At 35.3% G+C, this 16072-nt stretch overlaps 1 protein-coding gene across 1 annotated transcript; it reads left to right on the top strand.

The window, feature by feature from the left end:
- Positions 1-1670: 1670 nt before the first annotated feature.
- LOC113060310 (p53-induced death domain-containing protein 1-like) lies at positions 1671-15707 on the top strand. The gene is made up of 15 exons (XM_026229181.1): positions 1671-2160; positions 3144-3557; positions 4409-4567; positions 4713-4764; positions 7889-8090; positions 8289-8438; positions 8535-8708; positions 9301-9448; positions 10495-10630; positions 10706-10856; positions 10991-11114; positions 11211-11326; positions 11399-11506; positions 13288-13466; positions 15161-15707. The coding sequence occupies exons 1-15, from the start codon at positions 1671-1673 to the stop codon at positions 15393-15395; spliced, it is 2838 nt and encodes a 945-aa protein (XP_026084966.1). The 3' UTR covers positions 15396-15707.
- The last annotated feature ends 365 nt before the right edge of the window (positions 15708-16072 follow it).

The following is a 16072-nucleotide window of genomic DNA, read 5'->3' as shown; positions in this document are numbered from 1 at the left end:
ATAGAAAGTAATGTGTAAAAATCAAAATTTGATTTGTGACCCAAACTATATGTAGGGTGGTCACATTATATTATATTAACATGCTTTTTAAGTGTACTTAAAAGTAAAGTGTCACTGTGTCTTTAAGAGATCTCCTCCCGCCTTTTGCTCAAAGTACCGCGGTGAATGTCAACACGAGACATGTGCGTGAACACGGAAGTAAACTTATTATATTTAACAAATCAAATAAAGAAGACAGTTTGGTTCTTTACGTATTAGTTTTATAGAAATCGTTTTATATAAGTCTTAAACGCTACAGACGCCGTCACGTGCATTAGGAATGAGCAGCAGTGTAAGTGTTTATCATTCAGTCAGTTTGTGTACTGGTTAAGATCATATATAACTTATTATTCTGTATAAAAGCTCAGTGGAGTCTTTTCCCAGCACTAGTAAATGTTGTTACACACTTGAATTCAGCTGTGATTTACTTTTAGCCACAATGGAATAAATGAGAATGATGCCTTTACAGTGATTTACCATGGTAAATATAGTTAGCTTTAAAACAGTTAGATAATGCATGCAGTTATTGTTGCTAAATGCAATATTTTGGTATTATCCACCTCTGTCATTAAATGATAAAGTTAGCTTATAAAGTCTATGAGTAAAATGGCTGTGAGTAATAAAGTACACACTGAAATTAAATGTGCAATAATACGCTGTAATTTAAGTATGTAAACATGTAAACACAACTCACGTACACATACATACACACTGTTTATGTAAATAACATTTAAACAGCAGCAATTTGCAGGCATTATTCTATTAGAAATATTTGATATATATTTTATTAGAAATTTAAGACATTAGAAATGGTTTTTTTATATTATATAGATATTTATAGATATTTTTTAGATATTATATATCTAGATATATAAATACATTTCATTAATTATACTATTTTAATTATAAAAATATATATATACTTAAAAAATATAAAAGCATAATTTTTTATTATAATTATTAATAGTTAGTATATTTAGTCAATGTACACACAACTCACTTACATATACATATACACACACACTGTTTATGTAGATGGAATGTAGATAAAACTGATAAAATGTAAATAAAAAAAATATTCAATTAATTATAATTATATATATATATATATATATATATATATATATATATATATATATATATGTTATTATTATTTAATATTTATTTTAATAATTAATTATAATTTATATATTAATTATAATTTATACTATAATTTATATTCCCCTAACCCTATATATATATATATATATATATATATATATATATATATATATATATATATATATATGATATTTAATAATTATGTTTAATATTAATTAACAGATTTTTTGAAAGGTAACTAATTTTTCAGTAGTGGTGATGCTCAGGTGCTGATCTTGAGTTTTTCTCACTGTGCAGTTCATTGTTATGGTTTTATAGATTCTGAGTCTTTCCAATTAACACCTTTCTTTCTCTCCGACTGATGTTTTGTCTCTCCAGTGCAGGGGCTTGCCTGAACATGGCTGGCCAGTCTAGAGATGTGACCCCACCGCGGTGATGGAAAGATGGAGACAGAGGTGCCAGATTCATCGCTCAATTCTTTTCACTATATGTTGTTTGTAGGAGGGGCTGAAGAAAAGAAAAGGGAATAGATGGAGAGAGAAGAGGATGAACAGGCAGAGGAGAAAGTGTGGCTGGCCACAAATCTTGGAGAAAGAGAAGAAGGAGGAGATATCGATGGTTTTCAAGCTGAAAGAGGAGCGATGATGGAGACAGAAGTGTTACCAGGTTCCTGTGGGAACTCACAGTTGGAAGAAAGTCCACCTTTAGGATTCTCTCTTTCCTCTGACCATACGGATAACTGGGCTCCGTCCATCTTTTCGTCCTCTTCTTCATCTCTGCTCTGTCTCTCTCCTCCTCTTCCTCCGTCTGTGGAGCTGGATGGGGTGCTGGCAGAGGGCCGGCTGGTTCTGGACGTGTATCGGGGCGGTGGAGGGGTTCTCCCTGTGTTCTGGGAGTGTGCTCAGGAGCGGATGAGAGGCCTGCAGTACCTCAGACTGGGATCCGAGGATGAGGGGGCGCTAGAGAGAGCACTGAGTGTCCTGCCCCGACTCACACACCTGCGCTCTCTGACTATCAGAGGTACACACACACACACACACACACACACACACACACACACACACACCTATGTATCTATCTATCTGTCCGTCCGTCCATCCATCCACAATCCATCCATCCATCATCCATCCATCCACCATCTATCCATCCATTCTCCATCCATCCATCCATCTATCTATCTATCTATCTATCTATCCATCCATCCATCCTTCCTTCCTTCCATCCATCCCTCCATCCATCATCTATCTATCATCCGTCCATCCATCCATCCATCTATCATCCGTCCATCCATCCATCCATCCATCCATCCATCCATGCATCATCCGTCCATCCATTCATCCATCCATGCATCATCCATCCATCCATCCATGCATCATCCGTCCATCCATCCATCCATCATCTATCTATCTGTCTATCATCCATCCATCCATCCATCCATCTATCTATCTATCTATCTATCTATCTATCTATCTATCTATCTATCATCCATCCGTCCATCCTTCCATCCATCATCTATCCATCATCTGTCCATCCATCCATCCATCATTTGCCCACCCATTCATCCATCCATGCATCATCCATCCATCCATCCATCCATCATCTATCTATCTGTCTATCATCCTTCCATCCATCCATCATCTATCTATCTGTCTATCATCCATCCATTCATCCATCCATCCATCCATCCATAATCTATCTATCTATCTATCATCCATCCCTCCATCATCTATCTATCTGTCTATCATCCATCCATTCATCCATCCATCATCTATCTATCTGTCTATCATCCATCCATTCATCCATCCATCCACCATCCATCCATCGTCTGTCCATCATCCGTCCATCCATCCATCCATCCATCCTTCCATCCATCATCTATCTGTCTATCACCCATCCATTCATCCATCCATCCATCCTTCTTTATGTGTTTTTGTTATGTTTATGATCTGTCTAACGTGTTTCATGTGTTTATATTCTCTCTCTGTACACGTCTCTGTCTGAAGGACATCGTTTCTATGACCCTCAGGGTGACCCTCTCCCCGGCCTCCTCTCCTCTCTCCCTGACTCTGTCTGCTCTCTGTCTCTCCTCGTTCACCTGGATCTCTCCTTCAACCGTCTCTCCTCTCTTCCTCCCTGTCTCCTGTCTCTCTCTCGTCTCTCGGAGCTGCTGCTGTGTCATAATCGTCTGCTGGGTCTCCCGGAGGGTCTGGGAGCGCTGGTGTCCCTGCGACGGGTCAGTGTGCTGGGGAACAGGCTGGTGGATCTGCCCCGGGGTCTGGGCCTCCTCTGCAGGCTGGAGGAGCTGGACGTGTCCTTCAACCAGCTAGAGAGACTTCCAGATGAACTCGGCCAACTGCAGGACTTACAAAAACTGGAGCTGTCAAACAACAGGCTCAGAGCGCTGCCAGAGACTCTGGGTGAAGAACACACACACACAGATGTTTTATGAGGACTTTCCATATATATAATATATTTTATAGTGGACAGACTGTATTTTACCCCTAAACACTGCCCTGCATTTTGACAGTTTCCACAAAAAAACAAAAACAAAAAATCTAAATGTTAGGCTTTACTACTGTCTGTCTCGTTAAATGAGGACATGAGATAGGCTTTAATTGTTTTATATAAAACAAATAGATAACAAGCAAAGCAAAATAATACAGACTAATAATTTGTTTACCTAGTTGTTTTATGCCATGTTAACATCTAAGGCTATTTTTAAGAGAAGAATAGTACAAATACTCTTAAAAAAAATAGGTAAATAAACATTTGATAATCATTTTAATAGTATTTAATATTTAATCGCATCTAAGGATATTTGCATGTCGAGTATGGTAAAAAAAAAAAAACTTTAGAAAACGTATTTGATAAATTAAAAATTAATAAATTATAATAAACAGATATGATAAACATAATTTATATACAAATAGATACATTCAAGATTTTTAGGTACTTAGAATAAAATATATTAAAGTTGTTTATTTTATGTAAAGTATAAAACAATTTTCCTGTTCCTAGATATCTGCAAAGCGAGGTTTTGGCAGATTTAGTTATACAATTTTATCCTCAAACTATAGCTAAATAAACACAAGACGCAAATCTGTCCTGAAAAGTCTACTGCCTTAAATGATGCCATCTTTGTGTCAAAAACTAGTTTTATACTTTGCGAACTACAGTAGAAACAAGTATTTCCAAATGAGATTTCAGCTTTTGAAAGGGAAGTCTAGTATCTGTGACACTGTCTTCTGATGTCTGATCTCTCTGTCAGGGTCTCTCCGCTCTCTGAGGCAGCTAGTAATCCAGAGTAATGATCTGAGGACTGTTCCTGAATGTTTGCACTCCCTCCCACTGCTCGATAAAATCGACACGAGGAACAACCCGCTGGGCCGACCGCTGACACCCCCACCGATCGCCCACATCACCCCAGGTGCTGCTGCTTTACTCTAGTTTACATTGCATTATTAGAATGACATTTTTATCAAACAAATACAAGACTTTTAATGCATAATGATGGATGAAACCTGAGCAAGCTAAGCCTGTTTGATCCCAATGACAGTGTTTGTGCTTTATAGTTCTGGAAGAATCAGAGATCCCAGAGTTGCACCTCGGATTTGGTCAAAACAGGTGAAGTGAGCCCTACATTATACATTTTGGGGGCGGTTTTAATGTTCTTGAAAGATGTTTTAAAAACACTAATATTGTGAAATATTATTACATTTTAAAATAACTGTTTTCTATTTTAATATATTTTAAAATATAATTTATTTTTGTGATGTGCAGCTGTATTTTCAGCATCATTACTCCAGTAATCAGTCTTCAGTGTCACATGATCTTCAGAAATCATGATAATATGCTGATTTGCTGCTCAAGAAATATTTCTTATTATTATCATTATCTGTTGTGCATGTTCATATTTTTTTGGAAACCATTGTTTTTTTTTTCTGGATTTTTTATTTATTTTTTCAATTTGAGTGCATCTTTGCGCAAGAAAAATATTATTAAAAATATAAACTTATTACTATTACAAAAAAAATTGTATGCAGAATTAATAAAAAAAAATATTTTTTAAAATTATAATGCAGTATACATCTCTAATGCTAGTTTCAAATGTAAAGGTGCGTCCCAAATCACATACTTATGCACTATTTTATGACTTTTTTTTTAGTATAAATAGTGCAAGTAGTGCATTCACAAGTGCATTCATAAGTGTGGAATTTTAGACACTTCATGCATTCCACTGTCGCAGCTTTAATTACGTAACGAAGGGGGAGTGGCTATCAGACTCCTATTATGAGTGAGAAAGTACATAGTCTTTGTAGGGCTGGGTACCGAACTTCGATTCCTTTATGGTATCGAACGAAAAACTTCGATACTATGAGTATCTAAACATTTTTTATCTTTCGGTTCCAAAAGCCAAGCAGCTGTGTCTGTGTGAGCTTGTAGCATACGTGCATGTAAGGACCTAAATTCGCCGTGATTTGCTGTCCACCACCACGTGATGGGGAGGATTTCTGAAGATACTCGCAGTCACACAAGTGTAGTTGTTTTTTCTCAAAAAGTTTCCGTTTTACAATGCCAAAGAGGTCTAAAGTGTGGTTACACTTTATAAAAGTGGATGCCGAGTCAGCAAAGTGCAACCTATGCGATAAGAGTATTGCAACCAAAGCCGGCAATACCAGCAATTTAATGAAGCATTTGTTTGGATGAGTGTTTTGCACTCCCTCCCTGTTTAGTTTGGTCTACTCCATATCTTGAAACACACCCCTTTCACGTTGTCTAAAAAACAGAGAGAGAGAAACAGATTTATCCGGTACAGCGAATTTCTCTAAGCAGCAGGCCACTGAATACGTTCACTTAAAACATAACCGACTGTGTTTACGAGAATACTTACAGAGACAGTTATTTTGATATAATTGTGTGTGTATGTGTCCATTCAGAAGTTACGATACGCAAAAGATGAATTCATTCTCTGTATGCGCATCATCTGAAATGCTGCCTTCAGCGCATGCTTTGAATGAGTGAGCGCAAGCTCCGAACGCGCGCAAATTGTTTAAAACGCTTGAATCAGCAAGATTTAGAAACAAGTGCAAACAATCAGCTACGATCTGTTTCACCCCTTCAAGCGAGTGAACAACGCGAATCAAGTTAGGAATTTTACATCACTATTCACGATAGCACATCCGACTGGAAAACACAATAGCCCCGGGACGTCAGGATAGCGATTTTGCGAGCCCTGCACCTCAGATCTATCCAGTTTGTGAAACACTGGTTTCCACGCTGGTTTCGTTAAACAAAATAAATTATTATTTTAAAAGATTGAATACTGAGCCAAAGATTATCTATTATTGAACATCTCAAATGAATAAAGACTTCAAGTTCATCTGTAAAGCACATAAAGCTATCGTTTGAGTTTATAAACTTCTATTTCATGCATGATTCGTATGGATCTGTTAACTGAATGCAAAGTGTGAGTTCTAGAAGAATGTTTGTGTCTTGATGAGCATGTATCGCGCACTAGAACAGCTGCTGTTTTTTTTATTTGTTTAATTTGTTTTAATTAAGGTGAAAAATAAAAGTTTTGTGTTTAATGTATTTGTGTTTTTTGTATGTGTTGATGTTGAAATGGATTTTAAAACATATGGTATCGAAAAAAGTATCGTTCGGAACCGGTATCGAAACTGAGGTATCAGAATTGGCACCGGATCGGAAGATTTTGAACAATACCCAGCCCTAAGTCTTTGAGTACATAGTGCATAAGTACAGTGTATGAGTGCATAGTGTATGAGTGCATAGTGTATGAGCATAGTGTATGAGTTTCAGTTTCAGTTTATTTGTCAGGGACAATGTACAAAATACATTAATCTTACGAAGAGATGAGTGCATAGTGTATGAGTGCATAGTGTAGAAGTGCATAGTGTATGAGTGCATAGTGTAGAAGTGCATAGTGTATGAGTGCATAGTGTAAGAGTGCATAGTGTATGAGTGCATAGTGTAAGAGTGCATAGTGTAAGAGTGCATAGTGTATGAGTGCATAGTGTAGAAGTGCATATTGTATGAGTGCGTAGTGTATGAGTGCATAGTGTATGAGTGCATAGTGTATGAGTGCATAGTGTAAGAGTGCATAGTGTAAGAGTGCATAGTGTATGAGTGCGTAGTGTATGAGTGCATAGTGTATGAGTGCATAGTGTATGAGTGCATAGTGTAGAAGTGCATATTGTATGAGTGCGTAGTGTATGAGTGCATAGTGTATGAGTGCATAGTGTATGAGTGCATAGTGTAAGAGTGCATAGTGTAAGAGTGCATAGTGTATGAGTGCGTAGTGTATGAGTGCATAGTGTATGAGTGCATAGTGTATGAGTGCATAGTGTAGAAGTGCATATTGTATGAGTGCGTAGTGTATGAGTGCATATTGTATGAGTGCGTAGTGTATGAGTGCGTAGTGTATGAGTGCATAGTGTAAGAGTGCGTAGTGTATGAGTGCGTAGTGTATGAGTTCGTAGTGTAAGAGTGCATAGTGTAAGAGTGCATAGTGTAAGAGTGCATAGTGTAAGAGTGCATAGTGTATGAGTTTCAGTTTCAGTTTATTTGTCAGGGACAGTGTACAAAATACATTAATCTTACGAAGAGATGAGTGCATAGTGTATGAGTGCATAGTGTATGAGTGCATAGTGTAAGAGTGCATAGTGTATGAGTGCATAGTGTATAGTGCGTCATTTGGGAAACATCTTAACTCTTCTCTGCCTTTCAGTTTTCAAGTATCATCTGCTGGTTGTCACGTGTTCCTTCCTGGAGGGGCGGAGCTCTTGTTTCCACGGAGATGCGTAAACGCAGTCACACAGCTCCAGTGGGCAGAGAGGAGACCAGACAGAAAGTGGGTGTGGCTAGAGGAGCACGACGTCCTTTTGAGTCGACAGCTGGAGCTCCGCCCACACGGAGCCACATTTGAGGAGGTTGTTGTTATCGTTTTTCCTAATAATAAATTTAATGATTATAATTAAATATATGAATATTAATAAAGTATATTTTTTAAGTGGGGCAAAAGTAGCTTATAGAGTGAAAGAAGAATTTTTATAATGTACAAATAATACAATAAATATATATTTTAAATAAAAGATACAATAATATTTCTCTGTGTCACTGTTTTTTAGCCAGTAGAGGTGTGTATTCCATATCACAAAACACGGAAAGGTGATGTTGAGGTTCGCAGGTTTGATGGTCAGTCTTGGTCGACACTACCAACCCTGACCAGAAGGGGAAGTGAGAAACACAGCTGCAGGCCTGGAGGACGCCCAGCACGGGTGAGCCAATCAGATCCCTCTCAGTCCAAACCCTGTAAACCATCCTGAGGGCATTAATGCACACTCATATATATGTATTATCATCTGTGTTTGCAGTTGGCCTGCTGCAGTGTGTCTCAGTTCTCCTGGTTTGTGGCCGTCTCTCGTCCGTTCCTGGACAGTTGCTCTGTGTCTCCAGAGGGGGCGCTGCTTGTGTCTCAATTCGACCCGGGGATCAAAATTACTTTCCCTCCAGAGTGCACAGCAGAGACACGTACAGTCACAATGCAGGTCTGTGCATATATAAACTAAACAGTTTGTGTCATTAAAACATTATTATCGTGCTGTTTTAATTTTTTCCATGCAGTGTGATTATTATTTTTACATAGTGGCCAAAAAAGCAATGAGACGGAAAAGGTTATGAATTAAATAAAATAAAGGTTATAATTTATTTTGTAAGGTATTTAGTAAATGCATCTTCAAAATGTTAAAATGTACACGCGGTCTATGAATCTGTGTTATCGCAGTACCACAGATATACTATTATATTTATTAATACTTTGAATTAGATTTAATTTTTTAGATTTTCTGTTTTCATTTGTATTTTTTAGTAAAGTAAATGTTATTTTAATGGAAGTAAATTTGTTTTTGCCATTTTTATTATTTTATGTTTTTTTTTATAGTTTTTATTCAATTTTAGTTCATGTTAGTACTTCAAACTAAATAAAATTAAGAAATGTCACTTAGCTGAAATAAAATATATTTATATAATATTATTTATAATATTTTAGCTTTAATTAATGCTTATTTTATTTCCCTACATTTATATATTTTTATTAATATATATATATTTTTTTATTAATTTAATTTATTTTGTCCTCAGGTCCTGCAGGTGGTTCTGTCTGAGGTACAGGACCTGACTGGAGACCCTCATGCGAGTGCCAGTCCACTGCTGTGCCTCTCTCAAACTCCCAGCATGCATTTCCTTCAGCCAATCACAGTGCAGATTCCTCTTCCTCCTGGAGTGACTGGTATTGCATCACATTAACTCTTCACTTCTTTCTAGGAAACCGTTTTATTGTAAAACCAAGCTGATCTTAAACTTGTTTAGATAACTTGTCACATAAACCTGACTTTTTCTTTATTTTAGAATAAATGCCACATACTTTGAATTTTTATGTAATGCAGGGATTCTTTTTTTTTGTCAGATCTTAGATAAAAATATTTATTTAAAATACCCTAAGATTTCAAGTTTATTTTCAATCATTTAACAGCACATTTGCATGCTTTCAGATGTTGGTTAATGGTCACATGAAGTGAAAATTAATAGATAAAATATTTAATATTTTATATGTAGCTGTGCTTAAACCTCTTTTTAAATGTAAAAGTGTCTCAGTTCACACTATATTCACACTACGGTTTTAAGAATGAAACTAAATGACAATAATAATAATAATGACGATGATAGTAATAATAATTATCATGATTCGACTCTAAATATAAAAATCAAGTATATATTACTGTTAATTACAATTTTGAAGGAATATGTTTGTAATTTTTATATATATATATATATATATATATAATGTATAACAATATTGTAATTATACATTACAAGAATACAAAATACTTTTATAATACTCTTCATTTTAAAATTTTAAAAACCTCAAGCTTTTACCATTTGAAATCCTCCAACTTTTATTTTGTAAAAATAATACTGCATATCACACTTTATGCATATACTTTATATTGCCTTTTTTTTTTTTAAAGTAGCATGTGAAACTGCTTTTTATATATAATTTTGAAACCGGTTTGTGTGTAAAAATGCCAATGTTGTCACATGACCTCACTACATCTCATGTTTAATTCAGCACATGGTGTCCAATTAAAAAAAAAATGCAGTTGATAACGTTTGTCATAATTTATTCTCTGAAAACAGAAGCTCAAGTCATGGGATACAGTATTACCTGGTGTGAAAATGTGCACAGTTCACATACTACAAAACTAGAAGGATTGGTATGGTATAGTATGAGTAGTAATATGAGTGTACCTCAGATTCCTGTCTGTGTGTGTTCAGGACACATGGTGGACATGTCCCGTTTGCACCTGATGCACGGCGACCCCACGACCCACACCTGGACTGACATCACCGCTCAGGTGTCGCTTTACGTCACGCACATCTACGCCGTCTTCTCCATCACACACTTCTCATGGTGAGCGTCTGTAAACACACACACAAGCGTGAACCCATCAGTCTGTTATATATGTGTGTGTGTGTGTGTGTTCAGGTACTGGTTGTGGTACACCACTCACAGGTGTGTTAGTGGTATCGTCAGGAAGATGTATCATCGTTTGAAACAGTTTCGGATTCGATTCCTGGCGCTACAGAAAAAAAACGACCCAGAGCAGGTTCTGCTGCAGTGTTTGCCATCAGACAAGGTGAGTGTGTGTGTGTGTGTGTGTGTGTGTGTTGATGTAATATTCATATTCCAGGTGGAAGTCAACCTATGCACTTATTCACTGGTATAAGCTCTGTATATTGACGGAGGACTTCTTCTCGTCTGTATTTTTAGGCGGAGAGCAGGTTGGCGTCTCTGTCGGAGCAGTATGAAGGTCCTCAGCCGTCGGAGTTGTGCGTCCTGCTGGAGGGAGAGCAGTTTTTTGCTGGTTTCGAGAGAGGCATTGATATCAGCGCAGGTGGACACACACACACATAAAGCATAAAACAGCCTACAGCCTGCTATAAATCACAGTAATAGCTCGAGTTTTTTTGGTGGAATGTGTTTCTCTCAGACCGTCCGGACTGTAAAGATGGCAGACTCTCGTTCACCTTTTACTCTCACCTGAAGAACATTAAAGAGGTGCACGTGTGCCCGACCCAGCCACAGCAGGGCACCGTGAGAGGACAGGTGAGACGGGACACGGGGTCATAGCTGTTGAATCAGCCCAGAAGTGATGTAATAACATGTGCGTCCTTCTAGGTGTCATTTTACCGCGGTGAAGTGCCCGGTGATCTTCCAGAGGAAGTGGCGAGGAAGAGAAAAGGTCATGACGACCAGTGGATGGCGACGCTTCCTCTCCGGATTCCTGTGAGAAAATCATTCCTCTCTGTCCCCACAATGCTGTATTGTTTATTATAAGATATCGCTCGTAAGACTTGAGCCGAAGTGTAATGCTCAGCAAAAATATACATTTAAAAATATATTTACTAAGTATTATAGGATGCAATGCCTAGTGAAAATGTATGCTTAAATATTTACATGAATAATATATTTAAAATTATATTTAATAATATATGAAGAATTACATAAATACATCTATAAATCTATTTGTAGTTTAATATATTATTATTATTATATTACTATATAAAATGGAGTGACGTGTATATATTTTTGTGTGTTTCAGTATATACACAGTACAGACCAAAAGTTTGGAAACATTACTATTTTTAATGTTTTTGAAAGAGGTTTCTTCTGCCCATCATCCAGCCTGCATTTATTTGATCAAAAATACAGAAAAAACAGTAATATTGTGAAATATTATTACAACTTAAAATAATAGTTTTCTATTTGAATATACTTTAAAAAAATAATTTATTCCTGTGATGCAAAGCTGAATTTTCAGCATCATTCCTCCAGTCTTCAGTGTCACATGTAACATCCAGTCTATCACATGATCATTTAGAAATCATTCTAATATTCTGATTTATTATGAGTGTTGGAAACAGTTCTGCTGTCTAATATATTTGATCAATAAAAGTTAAAAAGAACTGCATTTATAAAAAAAAAAATATATATATATTTTCTTTACTATCACTTTTTATCAATTTAACACATCCTTGCTGAACAAAAGTATTGATTTTATTTAAAAAGAAGAAAGAAAAAAAAAATTACTGACCCCAAATTACTGACCAGTAGTGTATATTGTTATTACAAAATATTTATATTTTAAAAACATAGCTTCTTTTTTTCATCAAAGTATCCTAAAAAAGTATCACATGTTCTGAAATAATATTAAGCAGCAGAACTGTTTCCAGCTTTGATAATGAATCATCATATTAGAATGATTTCTAAAGGATCATGTGATAATGATCCTAAAAATTCAGCTTTGCATCACAGAAATAAATGATCATTTAAAGTATAATACATTTAAAAACAATTATTTTATGTTGTAATAATATTTCACAATATTAAATTTTTTTTCTGTATTTTTGATCAAATAAATGCAGGCTTGATGAGCAGAAGAAAACTCTTTCAAAACCTTAAAAATAGTAATGTTTCCAAACTTTTGGTCTGTACTGTATATATATATATATATATATATATATATATATATATATATATATATATATATATATATATATATATATATACACACACACACAAAATATTGTGTGCATGTGTCATTATTTATAATTAAAGTGATATTTTATATGCAATAATTCATATTATGCGATAATATAAATGCATATTTAAAAATATTATAAAAGTATTACAAAGTATATTTGTATTATTATATACGCATATGCTCTATTAAGTATTCATTCAGTATATGTAAGTATTCACAGATAATAGTTCCAATAAAAATGCACAAATTAAAAGTGCTTATTAGCAGCCTGCTAATGTTTCAGTATTGTCAGGTTTCACGTGTCTAAATTGTGTGGAATGTCTGTTATAAATGACTATACTATTTTAAATCAGCTACTTAATAGGTTTGGATGCTGCCTATGTAGACACTATTGTTCGGAACACAGCCCATGCACAATATTTCAACTCGAAATCACATATTTATTTAATTTTGTGCAGCATTTCAGTCTATAATGTAACCTGTGCCAGATGAATAAGTATTGTTGTATCTTATGCACACACAGAATGCAGACTATGATGGGAGCATCTCCGGCGAGCTGAACCTGGGCGACCCAGAGAGCGGCTACCTGACAGAGACCAACCTGCTGTCCATCTCCTTACGCATCAACCAAGAGTGGCAGAACATCGGCATCAACCTGGGCATCAGCTACGAGCAGCTGGAACGCATCCGAAACCAGCACAGGTGGGCATCCGGTCACAGCCAGCAGATGGCGCTGTTAATCAGGACTGAGAGCCCTACAGCACATTCAGTCTACTTTAATCACAGGACTGATTTAATACAGATTATACAACACATGTGATCTCCACATCCACAAATCATGTGGCATGCAATGATGTGGCAGATTAGACATAAACTGCATTATACCTTTTTTTTCCACCAGAATAGGTTGTTACGGTATTCACATTTATCGCATCTCCTAGCATTCCCTATTTCTGAATACTGACTCATTGAATGTTAGGATTTATTTTCAAGCCAGATCAGTGTGACCTCATTCATTTTCAAGAGCTTTTAATAACAGAAACAAACATCTTAAAGGGATAGTTCACATTCAGTTGCTGGTCCCCACTGACTTGCACAGTATTTTTTTCTATATACTATGGAACTCAAATGGGGACCAGCAACTATCCATTTAAGATCAGATTTTACATCACAGATGGTGTAAAATGGCTTATAATTTTTGGGAAATGCTTACATAGAGAGAGAGGCAGTGTGTCAGTGAGTGATGAGGGAAGAAATGAAGACAGCAGTGGTTTTATGAGGGGAATCTGAGTGTTTTGTGTTGATGGCTCAGCCATCTGGGACACTGCAGGAGACGGTACACACTCACACACATCATTCACGCTCAGTTTGTCAAGCCCTCCACGTCCTGTTCTGGAGTCTGTTCGTCTGAAACCCCAGTGTCTCTTAGTTCAAGTTACACTTCAATAAATCTGTTCTATTAAGGAGCAATATAGCTGAATAAATTATGAGAAACTAAAAAAGTTTTAAAATGTTGCAATTATATAAAATACAAAGCATGTCAGTCAAAATATGCATGGGTTTATTTCAAGGACATTTCTGATAATTTTTCATTTCAAAGCATATTTTATGCCATTTTTTTATTATTTTACATTAATAATGTTATGCCTTACTAATTTAGGCTTGCATTTTATTTTATTTTTTATTTAAGACATTTTATCCCCAATTCTCATTCTTTCAGATTGTTTATTTTAGTAGTTTTGAGATACTATTATTGTTATAATATTTGAAATTAGGTTTTATTTTTATATTTAATAATTTTTCATTTTAACTAACATTTTAATAATTTTGTTGTTTTTGTTTCTATATATATATATATACACACACACACACACAAACATACATACATACACTTGTGTACTATATATTTAATACATTTATTAAATGTTTTAGTTATTTGATTTGACTACATCAAAATGAGAAATGTTTCTTGGGCAACTATCTGAAAATTAGTTGAAAATTTGTATTAAATGTAATTTTAATTTCTATTATTGTTTATTTTATTTCAAGTAATTAAATGTTTTTATGAGTTTTATTTAATGATAATGACCCTTATAAGAATCCATTTTTTTTGTTATGAAATCAATAAAAAAATGTGATATTTAGACTCATGTTTAATTTAGATTGTATTTATTTATTGCAAAATTGCATTAGATATTATTTAGTAATTTTGTTATCTAACAAGTATTGATTTAATTATTTTTTTATTTTGTTCAATATATTTCTATATACTTTAATTTTGACAAAAATGTACAGTAACGGGAGACAGACCAGTTTAGTAACAGTAATAGTGGCATTAGTAGTAATAGTAAAAATAAAAAAATTTAATTGGCATCTCCTTGCGTTTGTTTTGTCAGGGATAACTTTGGGACCCAGGTGATGGCGATGCTCTTTCATTGGGCGAGAGGGCAGCAGGGGGCGGGGCCAGGGGCAGTGGAACGGCTGATGAAAGCACTGGAGGACAGTGGAAGGCGGGACTTGGCAGAGGAAGTAAAGGACATAGTGACTATAGGGAAGAGGAAGTATGAAGAATCGCTGAAGAGAGTCGGACTGGAGACACCAGTGAACTCTGCAGATCCTCAGTCCAGCTGACACACACTCACACACACCATTGAGATGACAACATCATGACATATAAACTCCTACCAGCAGCACTGCAGACCAAACCAGTGACACACATGGACATACAGTACTGTCTGAATGATGTCTCCATTAGATGCCTCTCAAACTCACAGCAGATGTGTTTTATTTGTAGTGAGACACAATGCTGCACATTTATACTGAGCCAAATGAGCCATGAGTATTTGTTACATGTTTTTTAGTGTTTTAACCAAGAAAAAATCTAAATGTTTTGTATATTTAATGTAAATGGTGATCACAAGCAGCCTCTCAAAAGGATCGTATTACATATTTTTGGTGTGTGTGTGTGTATATATAAAGATAGATAGATAATATTTAATTATATATAACTTAATTATATTTAATTATTGAATGAAATTATTGATAAAAGGGCTTATAAAACAATACAGGTGTACTTAAAAAAAATTATAATAATAAAGCAGTGCAATTGTGCAATTTAATAATAAAAATAAAACCGTGTTCTCCATAAGAAAGTTTTACAGCTCATATAGTTTTAAAATTAAAATATATATACGCACACACACACACGCCCATGTATAATTTTCATGGTCGTGAGAATGCTGTGTTTCTGTATGTAAGAGAGAAGTTGGGAGTAAAAGGTGCTTATTTGTCATGAAATTATGAAAGAA

The sequence above is a fragment of the Carassius auratus genome, chromosome 42 (genome assembly GCF_003368295.1).
Source record: "Carassius auratus strain Wakin chromosome 42, ASM336829v1, whole genome shotgun sequence".
In the NCBI taxonomy this organism is placed as follows: Eukaryota; Metazoa; Chordata; class Actinopteri; order Cypriniformes; family Cyprinidae; genus Carassius; species Carassius auratus.
Note: the sequence above shows the minus strand (reverse complement) of the source record. Positions and strands in the feature narration are given on the sequence as shown.